At 36.9% G+C, this 16,799-nt stretch overlaps 1 protein-coding gene across 5 annotated transcripts; it reads right to left on the reverse strand.

Moving 5' to 3' along the window:
* Nucleotides 1-446: 446 nt before the first annotated feature.
* Nucleotides 447-15,463, reverse strand: LOC122292822 (phosphatidylinositol transfer protein 2-like). 5 transcript variants are annotated; one of them, XR_006237042.1, is made up of 11 exons: nucleotides 15,095-15,269; nucleotides 14,403-14,433; nucleotides 14,129-14,277; nucleotides 13,482-13,573; nucleotides 13,370-13,377; nucleotides 13,200-13,271; nucleotides 11,738-11,905; nucleotides 11,308-11,403; nucleotides 1,881-2,003; nucleotides 1,249-1,362; nucleotides 447-774 (listed from the first exon to the last, which is right to left on the reverse strand). XR_006237042.1 is itself a non-coding variant. In XM_043101346.1 (11 exons), exons 2-11 carry the CDS (start codon nucleotides 15,112-15,114, stop codon nucleotides 733-735), a joined length of 801 nt encoding a protein of 266 aa, XP_042957280.1. In that variant the 5' UTR covers nucleotides 15,115-15,199; nucleotides 15,280-15,461; the 3' UTR covers nucleotides 447-732. The 5 variants fall into 5 exon arrangements, 4 of the variants coding, with proteins under 4 accessions (XP_042957280.1, XP_042957279.1, XP_042957282.1 ...); XM_043101346.1 differs by lacking the exon at nucleotides 1,249-1,362 and adding an exon at nucleotides 15,280-15,461 and having other exon boundaries at nucleotides 15,095-15,199; XM_043101345.1 differs by lacking the exon at nucleotides 1,249-1,362 and having other exon boundaries at nucleotides 15,095-15,267.
* Between the last annotated feature and the right edge of the window lie 1,336 nt (nucleotides 15,464-16,799).

The following is a 16,799-nucleotide window of genomic DNA, read 5'->3' on the forward strand; positions in this document are numbered from 1 at the left end:
AACTTTAGTCAAAATTTAGACTTTACAATGGCTATACCGCCAAAATGGCAAGCCCATGCTAGATTTCCAGAGGGTTTGAGGTAGGGAGGAAGCATAAATAGCGAGGAAAAGAAGACTGGAGAATCCTACTCGCCATGCCAAAATTGGCAAATGTAGGCCAACGTGCCAACGGTGAACACAAACTCGACCCAATATTAAACATGATGATCTGTTTTGGGTATTCTTTCAACTTTCTTCAATTAGGTATAACTCATCCCAAAACAAAACTAAATGAATATAGGGTTGCTAGATTCCATCTCAGACAATATTTTGGAGACCATTTTGGAATAAGTCACATAATCTTCTAATCATCGCCTCCGAGGTTGTCAAGAAAACCTTACTCAAGTCAAATCGATGGAATGCACAAAGCTAACTCTATAGGGTCTAAATTTCGATAAGACATAATATGTAGATCCTATAAACAATATAAATAAAATGCTTAATAAATATTGACATAGGTTTTAGAATTCAGACAAAAGCTTTAGGTAATCTTTACTTGACGCCAAAGTCTAATTTAGGATACTTTACAATACCAACTGTGTAGTCTAACTGAAATAATCAATAAGGTAATATATGGGGAATTGAATATGTTAGCTGCTATATAATCTTGGAAATGAGTGTTGTAGGAGTTACACTGCAAACAAACGTCTATGTGAGCTCCTGCTATAAATGTCTTCAGAATCAAATGAAGGTTTAATCTTCTATACTTGTAATCAATGCCGGCTTGCCAAGTTTCTGTTTTTAAGCACAAGATGCTAGTCAGCAAGAACTGAATTGTATTAATAAACATCAAGCAGATTATGAAATACAGAGCTGAAACTTTATATCTTGTATTCATGCCTTTTTTTCTTCCAGCCAAAAAATTGTCTTAAAACGGTAGACTGTAGTTCTTAATAATACATTACATAATAAGAATTTAATTTCAATTGATCCATTCAAAACATTAAGGAATGAGAGTAATTGCTTTTTCTTTTTCCTTTTTTGATAATTGATTATAAATAGATTTTTATACACTTGAAATGAAATTCAGTAGAATCAGTGCACCGATAAATCTGTGTGAATGAACATACAAGTGCAATTCAATGATTACATGATAACCTGGAGATATATTCTTGACGAAGTGATAATGTGATAAGAGAGTACATAGATGCTTTTATAAGTAATGACGACAAAAGCAGGTATAAAGATTAAAATCGCCACATTTCATACCCTGCAAAGCTGCAATTCAGAGGAACATGATTCCCAACTAGTTATTGACGCCAATAAACCAATTCAAGAAGACACCAATTGTAACTCGGTACATGTGCATTTTTCAAATTACCCCTACAAATACCAATCATCTTAGTAACAGCCTTCTTGACTATAATGATCTGCATTATTTTAAGGCATCTCGGGGGGAAATATATAGCAGCCAAACAGAATAAAATAGAGCTGCCATCAATTGGTGAATGTATTTTGAACCATCTAGCTTTTCATGAGATCATAAAGTAGTCCAAGTAGTGAAATACAAGATGAAGATGGCGATTGTTATATAAATTCGAAGAATTAAATCATTAACATCATCATGGAGTGTCCAGACACCTCTGACAAACACCCAAATGTACTAGGAAAAACTACATATCAATTAATAATGGCTTGATATCGAAACTAGCATGAGTGGAGCACAAATTCTACAAGCCATGGAAATGCAATCCTCACACATTAAAAAAGAAGAAAACAAACTAAACGACTTAACAGCCAAAAGAAATCCCAACTTTCAGATATAAGCCTCCAGATACAGTCCTCATATGCTGATCAAATCATATTTCTACCAACTTCTTTGGAAGTTTAGGACTTCTTACCTCATTTAACGCATAATGGGTTCGTTGTTCGAGTTCACATATTTGTTGCACTGTCATCCCATACCACTCATCAATCCAACTAAAGCAATTACGGTGACTTGCCAAAAATAGTGCCTTTTCACCCTACCAAAAGCAGGAAAAATTATCAATATGGTTTTTCATTTTTGGAGGCAAGGAAAAGCTTAATGAATCCTATTTAACTTATTTATAATGAAAAAATTAGAGCATCTAAACTCTGCCAAAAACAAATATACAAATTACAGAACATGCAGCTAACCAGTAAAGTTAATGGTACTTTAAGCAAGTCAGTAGAAGTCCAAGGATTTCTTTTTCTTTCCATGTACAATACTTCTTTACCAACACCATCTATTCAGAAAGGTCTCTACATTGTTGAAGTCAGCCAACTATGTTGACATCATCCATTCAGATACAATGTTTTGGTTCTGGCTACACTACTAGTTCTTAATTCCTATTTTTCTGGTTCTGTCGGCCAGAAGTCTTATGCTGTAAGGGGGAGTAACACCTTATTAAATGATTTGAGCTGATCATCTTATACCGTAACATGTAGTACAAAACGCGCAACCTGATTGAGAGGGGATAAGTTGATCATGTGTTATGCAGGATGCCAAGGAACTTTGTATGTAACTGTGTATGGATTGTGAATGGAAAATTGGTATTCTTATGGATGAATTTTATGGAAATGAATACTAATGAGATGTTGTGGTCAGTTATGTTATATGCAATGGCATACGGATATGGATAAAGCTTTAAAAGCTTTATAACACTTTTGATTGAAGGACACTCAGACATGTTGGCTTTAGCTAACTACTCACTTGGTTACATACTAGCATTGGTTAACTTGCTAGTCAATCTTCAAATTCACCTATTTTTTATGTCAATTATACTATGACGTGCCACTTAATGGTCACAGATGGAACAATAACCACCAGGACTTTGGCAATCATTCACCCGCAACTTGGTAATGGACCTTAGAGTGACATATTGGGTGATTTATCTACCCTTTTAACCTGTTAATGTTGAATCAACCCAAGTATGAAGGGCTGCACATGCACCGTTTTCTCTCTTGGTTTATTAGGCACCGTTTGGTGCTTTGTTTTATTAGGCACCTCCCCTAACATTATGCAGCAATCTGCTGCACCGTAGAGGTCTGCTCTCCTATAAATAGGAGAGCTTAATTGTGCAGAGAGTGGGGGCGTGGCAGCAGCTTTGGGGGAGAAAGAAAAACAGAGGGAAAGAGGAACGTGAGGGAGAGATGAGAATTTGTAGATTTTTATAAATCTTGTACAAATTCTATAAAAGAGGCTCCAGTGGACGTAAACAATTTGCTGAACCACTTAAATATCGTCTTGTGTGATTTTCGGACAGGCCGGAGGCACAACAATTGGTATCAGAGCTCTGGTTCGAGCTGTCCGAAATTTCAAGTTGCTCAAAATCAATTTTTGACAACTCCAGGGTATTCCTCACGTCGAGACGAATCCGTTGCCGCAAACGGAATCAAAAACGGAGGTCGGAGGAGCCCACACGTGCCCTTAGAAGATCGGCGCGTGCATCTGCTGCAACCCACGCGCCCCCACGCTCATCAGAGGTTGAAGACGAGTGATCCACACGCTCCCACGCGCCCCCACGCGCTCCAGGGGAGGAAGACGCGTGTCAAACACGCGCCCACGCGCTCCCACGCGCCCTACAGAGGTTCAGCACGTTACAGACACTTGCCTCACCCGCTCCCCACGCGCACACAGCTACTGCAGCGCGTGTTGTCCACACGCCAACGCGTCCCCAGACGCCCTACCCAGCGCGTGCATCCCACGCACCAGACAGATCAGAACTGTCCGTTTTTCAGATCTTTTTTGGGCTAGATCTAAGCCATTCGGAGTTCGATTTCAACGATCAAATAGTGCTTTCCAACTATTTGGATCATTCCAGACTCATCCGTACGGTTGGAATGTGGAACTTCACCATCGGTACTGTCGATCTGAACTGTCGATGAGTTGCAGATCATTTTGGGCTAGATCTACGCCAGTTGGAGTCTAATTGCGATGATCAAATAGTGCTGACAAACTATTTGGATCATTCCGGACTCATCCGTACGGTGGGAATATTGAGATTCGCCATCGGTACATTCGATCTGAACGATCCACATGTTGCAGATCATTTTGGGCTAGATCTACACCAGTTGGAGTTCCATTGTGATGATCAAATAGTGCTGACAAACTATTTGGATCATTCCGGACTCATCGGTACGGTGGGAATGTTGAGATTCGCCATCGGTACTTTCGATCTGAACCGTCCACGTGTTGCAGATCATTTTGGGCTAGATCCACGCCAGTTGGAGTTCCATTGCGATGATTAAATAGTGCTGACAAACTATTTGGATCATTCCGGACTCATCGGTACGGTGGGAATGTTGAGATTCGCCATCGGTACTTTCGATCTGAACCGTCCACGTGTTGCAGATCATTTTGGGCTAGATCCACGCCAGTTGGAGTTCCATTGCGATGATCAAATAGTGTTGACAAACTATTTGGATCATTCTGGACTCATCGATACAGTGAGAATGTTGAGATTCGCCATCGGTACTTTCGATTTGAACCGTTCATAGTTGCAGATCAGTTGTGGGCTTGATCGTAGCCAGTCAGAGTCATGATGGACTCATTTGGTTTCGGCTTGATCGCAGCCGGTTGGAGTCATGATGGACTCATGTGTTTAAGGCTTGATCGCAGCCAGTTGGAGTCGTGACGGACTCATTTGTTTTGGGCTTGATCGCAGCCAGTTGGAGTCGTGACGAACTCGTTTGTTTTGGGTTTGATCGCAGCCAGTTGGAGTCGTGCCAGACTCATTGGTTTTGGGGCTTGATGTCAGCCAGTTGGAGTCCAATGTTGCCGGACTCAGTTCGTTTGGGCTTGATTTAAGCTAGTTGGGATCGTGAAGTATGAGGAGCAAACTTCAGATCATTGGACAATGCTGATTAACTTGTTATATCAGCAGGTTTTGGCAGTTATACAATTCATGGAGCATATTGTTATTAAGAGTAGAACCGCATCGGATCTCATTGTGGCTTTCTTTGAAAAGCCAGTTGCAAATAACAAAGTGCTAATGAAGAAATTGTTCATCTTCAGAAAAGGTAAAATGTACTATTGTTGCCCAATAGTATTTGGTGTTGCGGTCAAAAGGTTGAGAGGTCATGAGAATGGCTATGAGTAATCCTGCAAAGAAGTCGAAATTGAAGTTTCTCAATGTAAGAGATCTTATCCTAGATGAGGAGGTGCGCAGAAGAGATTCTGGAAAGATCTCGAGTTATTGGTCCTGAATGTTGATAGTAAGAACAGAGGCAAGTCAAGATCTGGACAACAGATGACTCCCTAGAAATTGTGGCAAGACAGGCCACAAGAGACTGCTAAAATCAGGAGAAAATTGAGAATGATGCTGTGAATGTGGTGACTAAAGAAATACATGGCGTTGCATTTCTTGCAGTGCACAATGCTGTTAAAGACAGCTTGAAGACAGCAGTCATTCAGTAGTGTTTTCTCAGAAAGACATGGAAGGTCACGAATGATTTATTTGTCTTGGCTCATGGTAATAGTCGTGTGAATGAGATGAGGAAGTAAAAGGAACTCAGTTTTACTTTTCCTCATCTAAACCTGAAGAAATCTCCCTAGACCCCGACATGAGGTACAGGTGTGAGAGATGGGAACAAAACGTCAGATGTTCCAGGGATATCTACACCTAAAGTTGATGATCACATAACTGCCAAGACGATGAGACCTCCATGGTGGTTACTACCTTAAATTATATCCTGCTGAATGAAAGTAGTGAACTACGATATGAAGAAAATTTTGCAAGAAGGGAGATTATGTAATTCGGAGACTGCACACAAGATGGGCACATGCGACTAAAGACAGCAGCAGGATGATGAGTCAGTCGCCCAGATCAGAGAATGAGACCTCAGCAACAGGTTCTCTGAAATGTGTCAAGGTTCGTGCGAGACCATTGATTCCTAGTGCAGTGGGAGATGTGTTGCCCTATATAGATGTGTTGATTAAGGGCACTGTACGTGATGAACTAAAGTTATGCGTCACTTTAGTTAGTCTTCTAAGATGAAGACATGGGCTGTAAAATTGTATAGATGATAAGGGATCATGCTAGAGATAGAGGCTAGCATGTTGAGAATCAGTCTCCAAGTTGGAGATTGGTGTGATTGTAGGATTATGGAGTCTGATTTGAAAGCTGTAAAGGCACCAGGCAGATTGTTCACTCGGATGTGGCTCGAGTGAAGCTCAATTCGCTCAAGGTGTGCATGAGTGCGGACTCATGGACTCGAGTGAAAGAAGAATCCTAGAGAGTTGAGATTGTGCAGTAAAACACTTGTAAATCTCCTCTGAAGAAAATCCCTTGCAAGCTCCGTGGATGTAGACGATGCTAATGCATTTGAAGATGCATTTGGAGAAACATTTGGACATCTATTTGAAGACGTACCTGCAGATGCATTTGATAGCAGAAGTCTCTCATGTCAAAGAAACAGGTGCATTCATTTGAAGAATGAATCAGTTTGCAAGTAGCCTGGTATGGCACACTTGGGTGGAAGGGGTGATTGTTGAATCAACCCAAGTATGAAGGGCTGCACATGCACCGTTTTCTCTCTTGGTTTATTAGGCACCGTTTGGTGCTTTGTTTTATTAGGCACCTCCCCTAACATTATGCAGCAATCTGCTGCACCGTAGAGGTCTGCTCTCCTATAAATAGGAGAGCTTAATTGTGCAGAGAGTGGGGGCGTGGCAGCAGCTTTGGGGGAGAAAGAAAAACAGAGGGAAAGAGGGACGTGAGGGAGAGATGAGAATTTGTAGATTTTTGTAAATCTTGTACAAATTATATAAAAGAGGCTCCAGTGGACGTAGGCAATTTGCTGAACCACTTAAATATCATCTTGTGTGATTTTCGGACAGGCCGGAGGCACAACAATTAATTTGTATCTACCCCCACTAGCACCTGTTCACCTTAACGAGCCATCGCCAAAACACATGTACCGATCCCTCCACCAGCAGGAGATAATCCACTAACCCCTCGTAAGGATGGGGACATTTGTAGTACAAATGACTAGGCCAGCTACGGTAGTAACTGGCAGTGTACAAAGAGTCGAAGGTTGACGAGTATTTTGTTAAAAGTGTAGTGTGGTATCTATGGTATGAACTCTCCGACGTTAATAACCTAGCTATGAAAAGGTACGTATATTTTGGACAACTAGCCTTGGAAGACTGCTATGTTCTGTAATATATTATCTGGTATATTTTCCGCTAATATATTATTACTTTTTTATTGGAAGATTAATTCTAAAAAATGGACCAAGTAAATGAATCCATAAAAGAATAATTAGACTTATAATGGAGTCTAAATGGTTTGGTCTCAAGTTTAGGACCAAAATTAAGATGTGCTACTTTTTGCTTTGTGCACGGTAGCTCCAGGTCTTGACCTGGTCAGGGTCGACTGTGGTCGTGACATTCTTACTCCTTTTGGAGACGTGTAAAACAAAGACATGACCTTCCAGTTTCAGCTCAGAAACCTTAGATTCTACAAATAATTGATTCAATACCCCCATGCTCTCCTAAAACACCAGAGACTCAATAGTGGGAGAAGAGGAACGTAGTTGTGAACTCAATAATTCATCCTATGAATGAATTACTGAAAACCTAGGTTTTAAGCAAAGCTCGAAAAATAAAAATCAGATAAGGACCGAATGAATGAATCGGGTGATTCATGAAAATTTTGAATCAGTTATTCTAAAGTTGATAAAAAGTATTAAAAACCATATATAATGCAATTCAAGCATTTTATATCATGAACAAAAGAGTATAAAATATAAATTCATTGACTAGTTTCAATAAAAATATGATATGAACTAAATAGTTTCAATAAATATGGAATTCATGTATTTAACCTTAATTGTCCACATTTTTTTGCCTCATATACGAAGAAGATAAAAGACCATTAAGTTATAAGCACATGAAAAATATAGTATTTTATGCACAACCACAAATTTAATATAAAATACTAATTCATCTCCTATTTTGTTCAACTAAATAAAATAAAGAACTACATGTTTTATCTTTCAAATTTTCTGTGATTCTTATTGAATACAATGATGAAAAGGTTAATATATGTTCTATTATATTTTTGTACAAGAAATTAAAAAAAAAAAAAAACTCAGTTGTTAGAAACATAAAAATAAAGAAAGTTTAGAATCGGTCTAAATCGATCGATTGAGACAGTTCAGTGAACGATTAAAAAAGTTACTAAAATTGGTTCGGTTTCTTACTGATTCAATTTGAATCAAACTATTTTTTCAAGCCTTGGTTATAAGTAAAGGGAGATTTGGATATTGAGTTGAGATAAAAGTAAAGTTGAATAAAATATTGTTATAATATTATTTTTTTAATATTATTATTATTTTCGAATTTGAGCAAGTTGAATTGTTTATTATATTTTGTGTAAAAATTTGGAAAAGCTATAATGATTATATTAGATGAGTTGGGGGGACTTTTCTATCCACACCAGGCCTAATATGTATGCGTGTGTAACACTCCAATAGAAGGCCAAACCACATGGCCTATACTCCAAAAGGACTAGTCAATTGAAGCCCCATTGGAATCTTATAAAGAGTAAGAACTTCTCCTTCCCAAACAATATCGGATCTCATATACCACCTACTCTTATCCTTATCATATGGGGTATCACAATTTACCCTCCTTAAATTCTCGACGTCCTCGTCGGGTCAGTCCATCGTAGGTAGCACGACTCAAGTCTCATATTTTTGGTTGAGATAGGCTCTGAAACCATTTGTAACGCTCCAATAGAAGGCCAAACAACATGGTCTATGTTTTTAAAGGACTAGTCAATAATATAATTGGAACCCCCATTGGAACCTTATAAAGAGCAAGTGCTTGGGATCCCATACACCACCTATCCTTATCCTTATTATATGGGGGTATCACAGTGTGCAGAGAGAGAGAGAGAGAGAGAGAGAGAGAGATCACTGCTGCTCTAACTTTTCTCCACTGATTTTGAAGAGAGAAGAATTGGTCATGCACACAAAAGCAAATTTAGCATATACAAATTGAACCATGATCATATGTTATAATCAATTTTTTTTTCTAGAAGTAAAGATATCGTGTTTTTTTTTTCATAAAAAAGTGCTAGAGGCAGAACCCAAATACATTTGGGCATGCATAAGAGACCTAATTTAGGAAATGGTAGGATAGCAATGGCTAATGAAATATACAAGAGAGAAAAAAAGGAGTAATGAACTATAGTCCATTCATACAAAGACATAAACATGGAAGTGTTTAACCATGCTAGTGTTCTCTCATGTTCTTCAAAGTTCCGTGCATTACGCTCATTCCAGTACTCCATTTTAAGCACAAAGGAGCCATTCTTCCGATGTCTATGTTCATATTTCTATTTGGTGTACCTCCCCAAGCCACCATTAGCTCCACCACACAGAGTGGCATCACCCATTCTATCCAAAGAAGTTGGGAGACCGATGCCCACAAGGCCCTTTCCACTTCACATAGCAACAGGTGGCCAATGGTTTCTCCACAGTTCTTGCACATGCAACACCAATATCTATCACCATTATTCGCCTCCTCCTAAGGTTATCCATCATTAGAATCTTCTCTAAAACCACTGTCCATATAACAAAAGCCACTCTAGAGAGTGCCTTGTTCGGTGTATACTTTTTCCAAGGAGAGAAGTGTACAGCCACAAGATGTAGAATGCTACAAAATGATTTTGAATCCAACCCACTCCCCCGCCCCCCACCCCGGGGCCCGGCCCTCTTCTATCCTTGGCTAATATAGTATCTAGAGGAGTGAAGTGAGGAGTCCACATCCCAATCCTGCATTAATCTATTGAAGGATATGCTCCTTTAAGTACAGCCATTCATAATATAGAGAAAGTCATCAATTGAAGCCTCCCTGTAAGAAGAGATGCTAAACAATCCTGGGTATATTTCTTTCAAGACTTGATCTCAGCGCCACATACACTGCCAAAACCAGGACCTATTAACTGAGTTAGTACACCATCCAAACCCAAAAGCTACACCATCCAAACCCACAAGCTCCCATACTTTGCTTCCACCACAAGTTGTCACAGAGCTCTCTCCGTTTCATCGTGCCAAAACCATTTGCCTAGCATTTTCCGATTAAAAAAAAAGCAGGTTTTTTACACCAAAGCTACCAGAAGAGACCAGAGCACTTAATATTGACCAGTTGACTAGATTACATTTACCCACACCTTCCAAGCCACCCATAGGAATTTCTTTCGAATATTCTCAATGCATTTTGCCACACCTACAGGGAAAAAGGAAAGAAGAACAGGACATAGGTTGGTTAGTTAGATAGAGTACTTTTGATTGAGGGCCCCCTTTTGACGGATATAGACATTTCCAGCCAGTCAGCCGCCTTTCCATTTTCTCAATAATGCCATCTCATAGTGATTTACCTTGTACAACACCTTGCCATAGAAAATGACACCACCCTACATCCAAGGACAGTAGCTACTGACCACATATCTTCCACATCACCAACTGAAAATGATTCTGATTTAGCCAAGTTAACTTTTAACCCTAATACAGACTCAAAGCATAAGAACAAGTATTGTAACCAGTGAAATTGCTCTAGGTCATTCTTACAGAATATCAGAGTATCCTCCACAAAACGAAGGTGAGCCACAATCTGCTTGTTTGTGTTCCTTTGACCCACTGAAAAGCGATGGGAGTCCCCTATCCACAGTTACACATATCATTATGCTCAGAACTTCCTTGATCACTACAAAGGTCACAGGGGATAAGGGCCGCCTACGCAGACCACAAAAATAGCTAATGAAGCCCGATAGTTACTATTAATCAAGACACAGAAACACAAAGTAGAGATACAATGAGCTATCCGCTCATACCATTTTGACCCAAACACACATCTTCTCAGCAAGCAAATAAAAAGTCTCAATCAACATGGTCAGAGGCCATTTTTAAATCCTGCTTACATAACATACTTGGGCTCCCTAGACGAATTCTACTAGCTAGACACTCATTGCTAATTAGAACCTGATCTAAAATCTGTCTCCCCCTGATGAAGGCATTCTGGGCCTTGGGTATTGCCCTATCCAATGCCACTTTCATCCTGATAGCTAAGACTTTAGAGATAATCTTGTAAACACCTCCCACAAGACTAATGGTATGAAAATCCTTTATCTCCACAATCCCAACTTTTTTTAGGAATGGTTGCCATAAAGGTGGAATTAAGGTTTCATGTAAATTTCCCCTTATAGAGAAATTCCTGGAACACACTCATTAATGTTGAGCAAATAATTTGTATTGAAAGTAATATATCAAGAATGTTGGATGCAAAAAAGGCGTTACCGCTATTAGAGCTTGTTCAAGTCGGGATCCAAAACCCCAGTATGGTGCATCAATTGTTACCAATTTGTATGCCGTCATAACAGGATTACACCTATCCTGCAAAAGAATTTCATGGCTAAATCACAACTTTTTTTTTTTTTTTGCCCACAAGGATTTAAGAAACATGGAAATCAGAAAGCACACCATAATTGTTACAAGATATTTGATCCATAAAACTGAGATAAAGAGGGTGGGAGGAGGGAGGAGAGGGAGGAGTGGGGCTTTTCATAGAAGGTGAAAGGTACAAGACAAATGGAAAATTCTCACAAAAGCCATCAAAGGGCGAGAGAGTTAACAAGTGAACATGAAACTAGAAAAGATATAACAATAGAAGGAATGCCAGCAAAGTTCCTTGCTAGTGGAATCTGTAACATATAAAGGAAATTCCAACCTGCCACCCCTCCAAAAGTGGACCACGGCTGGTTCTTTCTGATTTGAATTCAGAGAAGTCCACATCATTATTTCCGACTAGATAACTCCAATAATTGCCTTCAGAAGAAGCTATATCAATGTATTCCACTTCCCTGACTGCCAGTTGTTCTTCACTTAGACCATGAACCTACAGTTACACAGTGAGAAATGCCAAAAAAGCAAACAACAGGTGGAAAAAATGCAAATATATATTTGATAAAATACATAGTTGTTAAATGCCAATTATCTCGTGGATCGATTTATCATATTTTTGTAATTTATATGACGAAAATACACAAACATGCAATAAAATTTCTATAAAAAAAATACACACATAGGTATAAAATACGCTTTTTTTTTTTTTTTTTTCCTATATGATCTTGGTAAATAATCAAGTAATGAGATATTTATCATCATAGGCAGTAACATTTAAGGAATATGGCTAAATAAATAAAAACAAGATATATTTGAAATCTCAAAAATTTCATAAATTATCACACAATTTCATGCCACAAACTTGCCGGTAAAGAATTCACACTTCGCATTTAAATGGATCACACCCAAAAGTGACAACACATGATATAGAACGCGACTAATCTTTTTTATTTTTTTTACAGGTGAAACACAAATAGTCTTCTTGTTTACCATCTTCATCATCTTTTAAACTAGAATAGGCTACCTAGATACAAGGACACACCAAAAATAGTCATCCAATAAATCTAACAATCACAAACTAAGAATAAATGTTCCAATAAGAATTCTCCACAATATCCTAAATACAAAGGACAAAAATAAATAATAGTAACAGAGTTTTGAAAAAGAACTTTCCTTAAGAGGACTTCTTCTTCGATATCTAAGAATAAAAGCAAAGCTATGGTAGGAAAAAAATTTCCAATGACGAAAGCAACAAAAAGATAAAAGGGACAGGAAAAGAAGAAAAAAAATAGAGCTCTTAGATAGCTTTTTTTCCCTTAAAACTTGGGTAAGCCATTAAAGATCATTGGGAACACAAGCAAAGAAAGATTACATCTTTATGCATGGATAAGCAGAAAGCTATATCATGTGATGTAGTGATCCTTCAATTTGAAAAAATTTGCACGATACACCTCACTGTATCCTACCATTCAAGAGCCTCTTAAATATACCAAAGATTCAGAAATTTTATAAATGATTCGCTTTGAATCAGACAATACATGATACAATTTCTTAAGATCGTAAAAACTATGGTTACAGGCATTCAATTGCTAAAGAATAGATATAGATATGGAGTGGCCAAAGAAACCAACAAAATGAAAACATAAAATACTATACAAAAACATATATGATGACAATTCAAAGATATGCAACTGCTAGTGTCTTACCAAAAAATGCTAGGGTCTGGATAAAGCTATAACTTTGAGTAAACAGGGTCAAAGAGAAAGAGACTTCCAAAAGAAACTTACATTTTCTGACTGCCCTCTGTCAGGCCTATGAACAGTTTCAAGGGTTAACTGAAACCTGGTAAAATATGGGCACTGCAGAAATGCAAAACCGATAAACATGCTCTGCTGTATTAACACAACTTGCCCACAAACAATTATTGAATGTGAAAATTAATTCAAGAAGTTGTTACCTTCATCACTGCGTAATGTGGCATCCATATGAAAATCATAACCAAAAAAAGCATATTAATGCAAATTCTAAAAGGAACATGTTACACAAGGTACCATGATGAAGTGGCAAACCTGATTTGCATTTTGGGAATGCATTCCAGGCTTCCTCTTTTATGATGAGAGCATCTGCTGGTGCAAAAGCAGTAAGCCATGAAGGAACTTTGCTGCAACAAGAATTACATGAGTATGAGAATTTAAAAATTCCAACAAGATATTCCAAGAAAATCAAAAAGGAAGTACAAAAAAAATAAAAATAAAAAGAATCCACAAAAAATTTACGGATGTAGCAGATCTTACAAATTTATGATAGTAATTATAAAAATTATGATTAAAGTTATTGTTTGATAGTATTAATACTTGTGCTCGTCACATTTGCACAAGCATATAAGGATACAATTCAATAGATTATCTCAAGTGCCCCATGCAGCAGTCATAATATTATTAGATGCATAAAGGCAAACGCCCTGTCAAAGATGACACTATTAGTGCCCTACAAAAAATTTCAGGTCACTCGTAACTCAGCTCATGAAATGCAATTAAAAGAGTCCAACTTTCTCAGTTGATGAGGCAATAAAATAGTTCAGATTTTACAGGCACACTAACTAACTGACTCAATGATAAAGGGCCTCAAAGAACAGACACACAACTGTCCAATGCAAACTCACAATTCAATAACAACAATTTCTACCACACTTAACACTCATCGCCTGTCCAATTACCTTTGAAGGCGATAAATTTTGTTAGTGTATCGACCCTTCCCAAGCACATTATCTTCAAAGGATCTGCTCTCTACAACTTCTATCCCTTCATCGCCAGTTGTGTGCTGTTGTGACATCTTCATGACAATGTACATATGTGCCACATGAAACTGCATTGTAGACATGCAATTAGAGACAAACTCAAAATTGAATAAAATAGGTTAGTTTCAATGGGTAGTTAATAATTACACATTTTGTGAATCGCGGAAGTCTTAAGCATGTTTTCTTGGTTTACCTCTTCCAATGACATGGGCATAACGATCCGACTTTGCAGAAGTACCCCGATTGAAAGGTAATAGGTTAAGGAAACCTCCAAACAGAACAGATGACTACTTTTTTGTAATAAGTATTGGATATAATAATAATAATAATAACAATAAACTGGAAATAGCTATCTTTCATTGACCGAAGGAAGCATAAGCCTGATCGAACTGCTTAAAACTAGCACAAAACAAACACTGAGTGAACCGATATCTTAGTAGTAAACACAACATTGTAGACAAAGTTGAGTTAAAATAATTTGAAACTGAGAGCTAAAGAAAATGAATATAAGGAGCAATAGTCAGGTAAAACGAATCTATATCTGGAAACAATATTGCAAGAGTCGGAATTTGGGGATAACCCAAGCGATACAGTAATGACAAAATTAAAAATCAGAAATAAAAAACATTAGGACATGTTGGGCCTCACGAATTTGAATTGAAGTCACAAACAATACCAAGAAATTTCAAAAACTAAAGATTGAGAATTTTATCTGAATTGATAAAAAAAAAAAAAAAGTCTCGTCTTCAACGTACAGCTTGGTTAGTTAGCCAAAGAACAATGAGTTCTCATGATCGTACCTAGTAAAACACAAACGCCACCATGCCAAAACACAGAAGCAACAAACTTGCTCGAAATTGAACCGAAGAGAAACAAAAAGGATACAACTCCTTGATTTGAACCATTTCTCAAAAACGAGACCAAGAAAATGAGCTCCGGCTTCAAATGCAAACAAGAATTCGGAGAGACGAAGGGGGGGAAAGCTATAGACTATAGAGAGGGATATAAAAAATGATGCTCCAGCACACAACGAAGAAATTACAAAGGAATATACTTTTGAGAACGCGTACGTGGTTAATGTAAAGCGCGCCTAAACAATGGTTGCGTTAGCGTAAACTCCAAGTCGTCAGCAAGTCCACGACGGATTCGTTTGTACCGTTTCCGACGTCAAATCCAAACCCCCTTCTTCCAAACTTGTCTTTTCCTTTTTTTTTTTTGCAAAAATAAAATGCTACAGTTTTAAAATTGCAGAGAAAGACGTGGGAATTTGAATATAAATGGTGAATTTATTTGAAAACTCGCGTTTTGAAGATGAAATCCAGTTTTGGAAACACGTTTTAAAAAGAAGATATAAATGTATTTTAAATTATATATTTCTCTTCAAATAAATTTCCAAATAATTTTAAATTCATATATATATATATTTATGTATCGGACAAAGATGCCGGCTTGAATGTGGGCAAAGAAGGGTTGGAATGGAATTGATTTTTCTTAACCATTTTGAAAGAGGGTCCAACCAATAGGCCACCAACGTCTGGCATCTATTTGCATGTGACAACTTAGACTTGTTGTGTCGTCAAATCTGACTTTCTTAAAAGTCCATCACTATTGAAGATTAGGTGTAGTTTTTACCTGTATACCGGACAATGATGGGGTGAGATGATTTTACATAAATAAAATATTATTTTTAATATTATTATTAATAAATTGAATTTTTATTATAATTTATATGAAAATTTTAAAAACTTATAATGATAAAATAAAATACTTTTTAAATCCAAAAAAACCTTATTCTGATAATAATAATAATATTATTATTATTATTAACACTTTATATTTAGATTCTATAATATGTTAGAAAATCCTGCTCCTACCGAGAATACCCCCATGAGTGAGTATTGATTGTATATTTTTTTTACTCAATGATTAAATAAATATTTTTTAATAATTTTATAATATTTTTTTTTCAATTTTTAAAAATATTTAAAGTTTTTAAAAAATATTTTTTAAAAAAGAATTACATGATCAGAGAAGATTCTCTCTTGGTGTGGCATCACCATAATATAATTATATTTTAAGTAATTACAAAAGTCAACTTAAATAAAACGTCCATTTAAAATCTGACATATTGACTGATATGATTTGAAAACGATGAAATTTAAATTAAGATGAAGAACATTTTGTTACAATATATTATATGATTAGCACCTGCTTCCCAGCAATTAGCAAGAAACACGCAAAACTTGACATTCTCAATTGTTAAAGATGACATGTCATTCTTAATAATATATATAAAAAAAAAAAACACAAATGATGAAAAATTGCATACAGGAGTGATTTAATTTTTCAACAAATTTCGGCTTAAAACAACTACATCAGTGAGAATCCGAATTGCTGCGAGGCATATAACGTAAAGTCGTAAAGTTTGGAAAATATCATACATTCGTTTTAAAAAAGTATAAATTTTATTATTAAAAAATTAATTTTTTTATATAAATTTTATATTTATTTATTTTTTAAAAATAATTATACATATTTCCATACTTTCTAATGTAATTATCATTTTTCATTCTTGCCACCAGCTCATGTA

The sequence above is a fragment of the Carya illinoinensis genome, chromosome 13, assembly GCF_018687715.1.
Source record: "Carya illinoinensis cultivar Pawnee chromosome 13, C.illinoinensisPawnee_v1, whole genome shotgun sequence".
Taxonomy (NCBI): domain Eukaryota; kingdom Viridiplantae; phylum Streptophyta; class Magnoliopsida; order Fagales; family Juglandaceae; genus Carya; species Carya illinoinensis.

Coding starts and splice junctions, on each gene's coding strand:
- LOC122292822 (XM_043101346.1), bottom strand. CDS start 15,114: ATGGTTCAAATCAAGGAGTT. Junction 14,278..14,402: donor TGCCCATGTCATTGGAAGAG/GTAAACCAAGAA, acceptor TCTACAATGCAG/TTTCATGTGGCACATATGTA. Junction 775..1,880: donor CCCATTATGCGTTAAATGAG/GTAAGAAGTCCT, acceptor GCTTAAAAACAG/AAACTTGGCAAGCCGGCATT.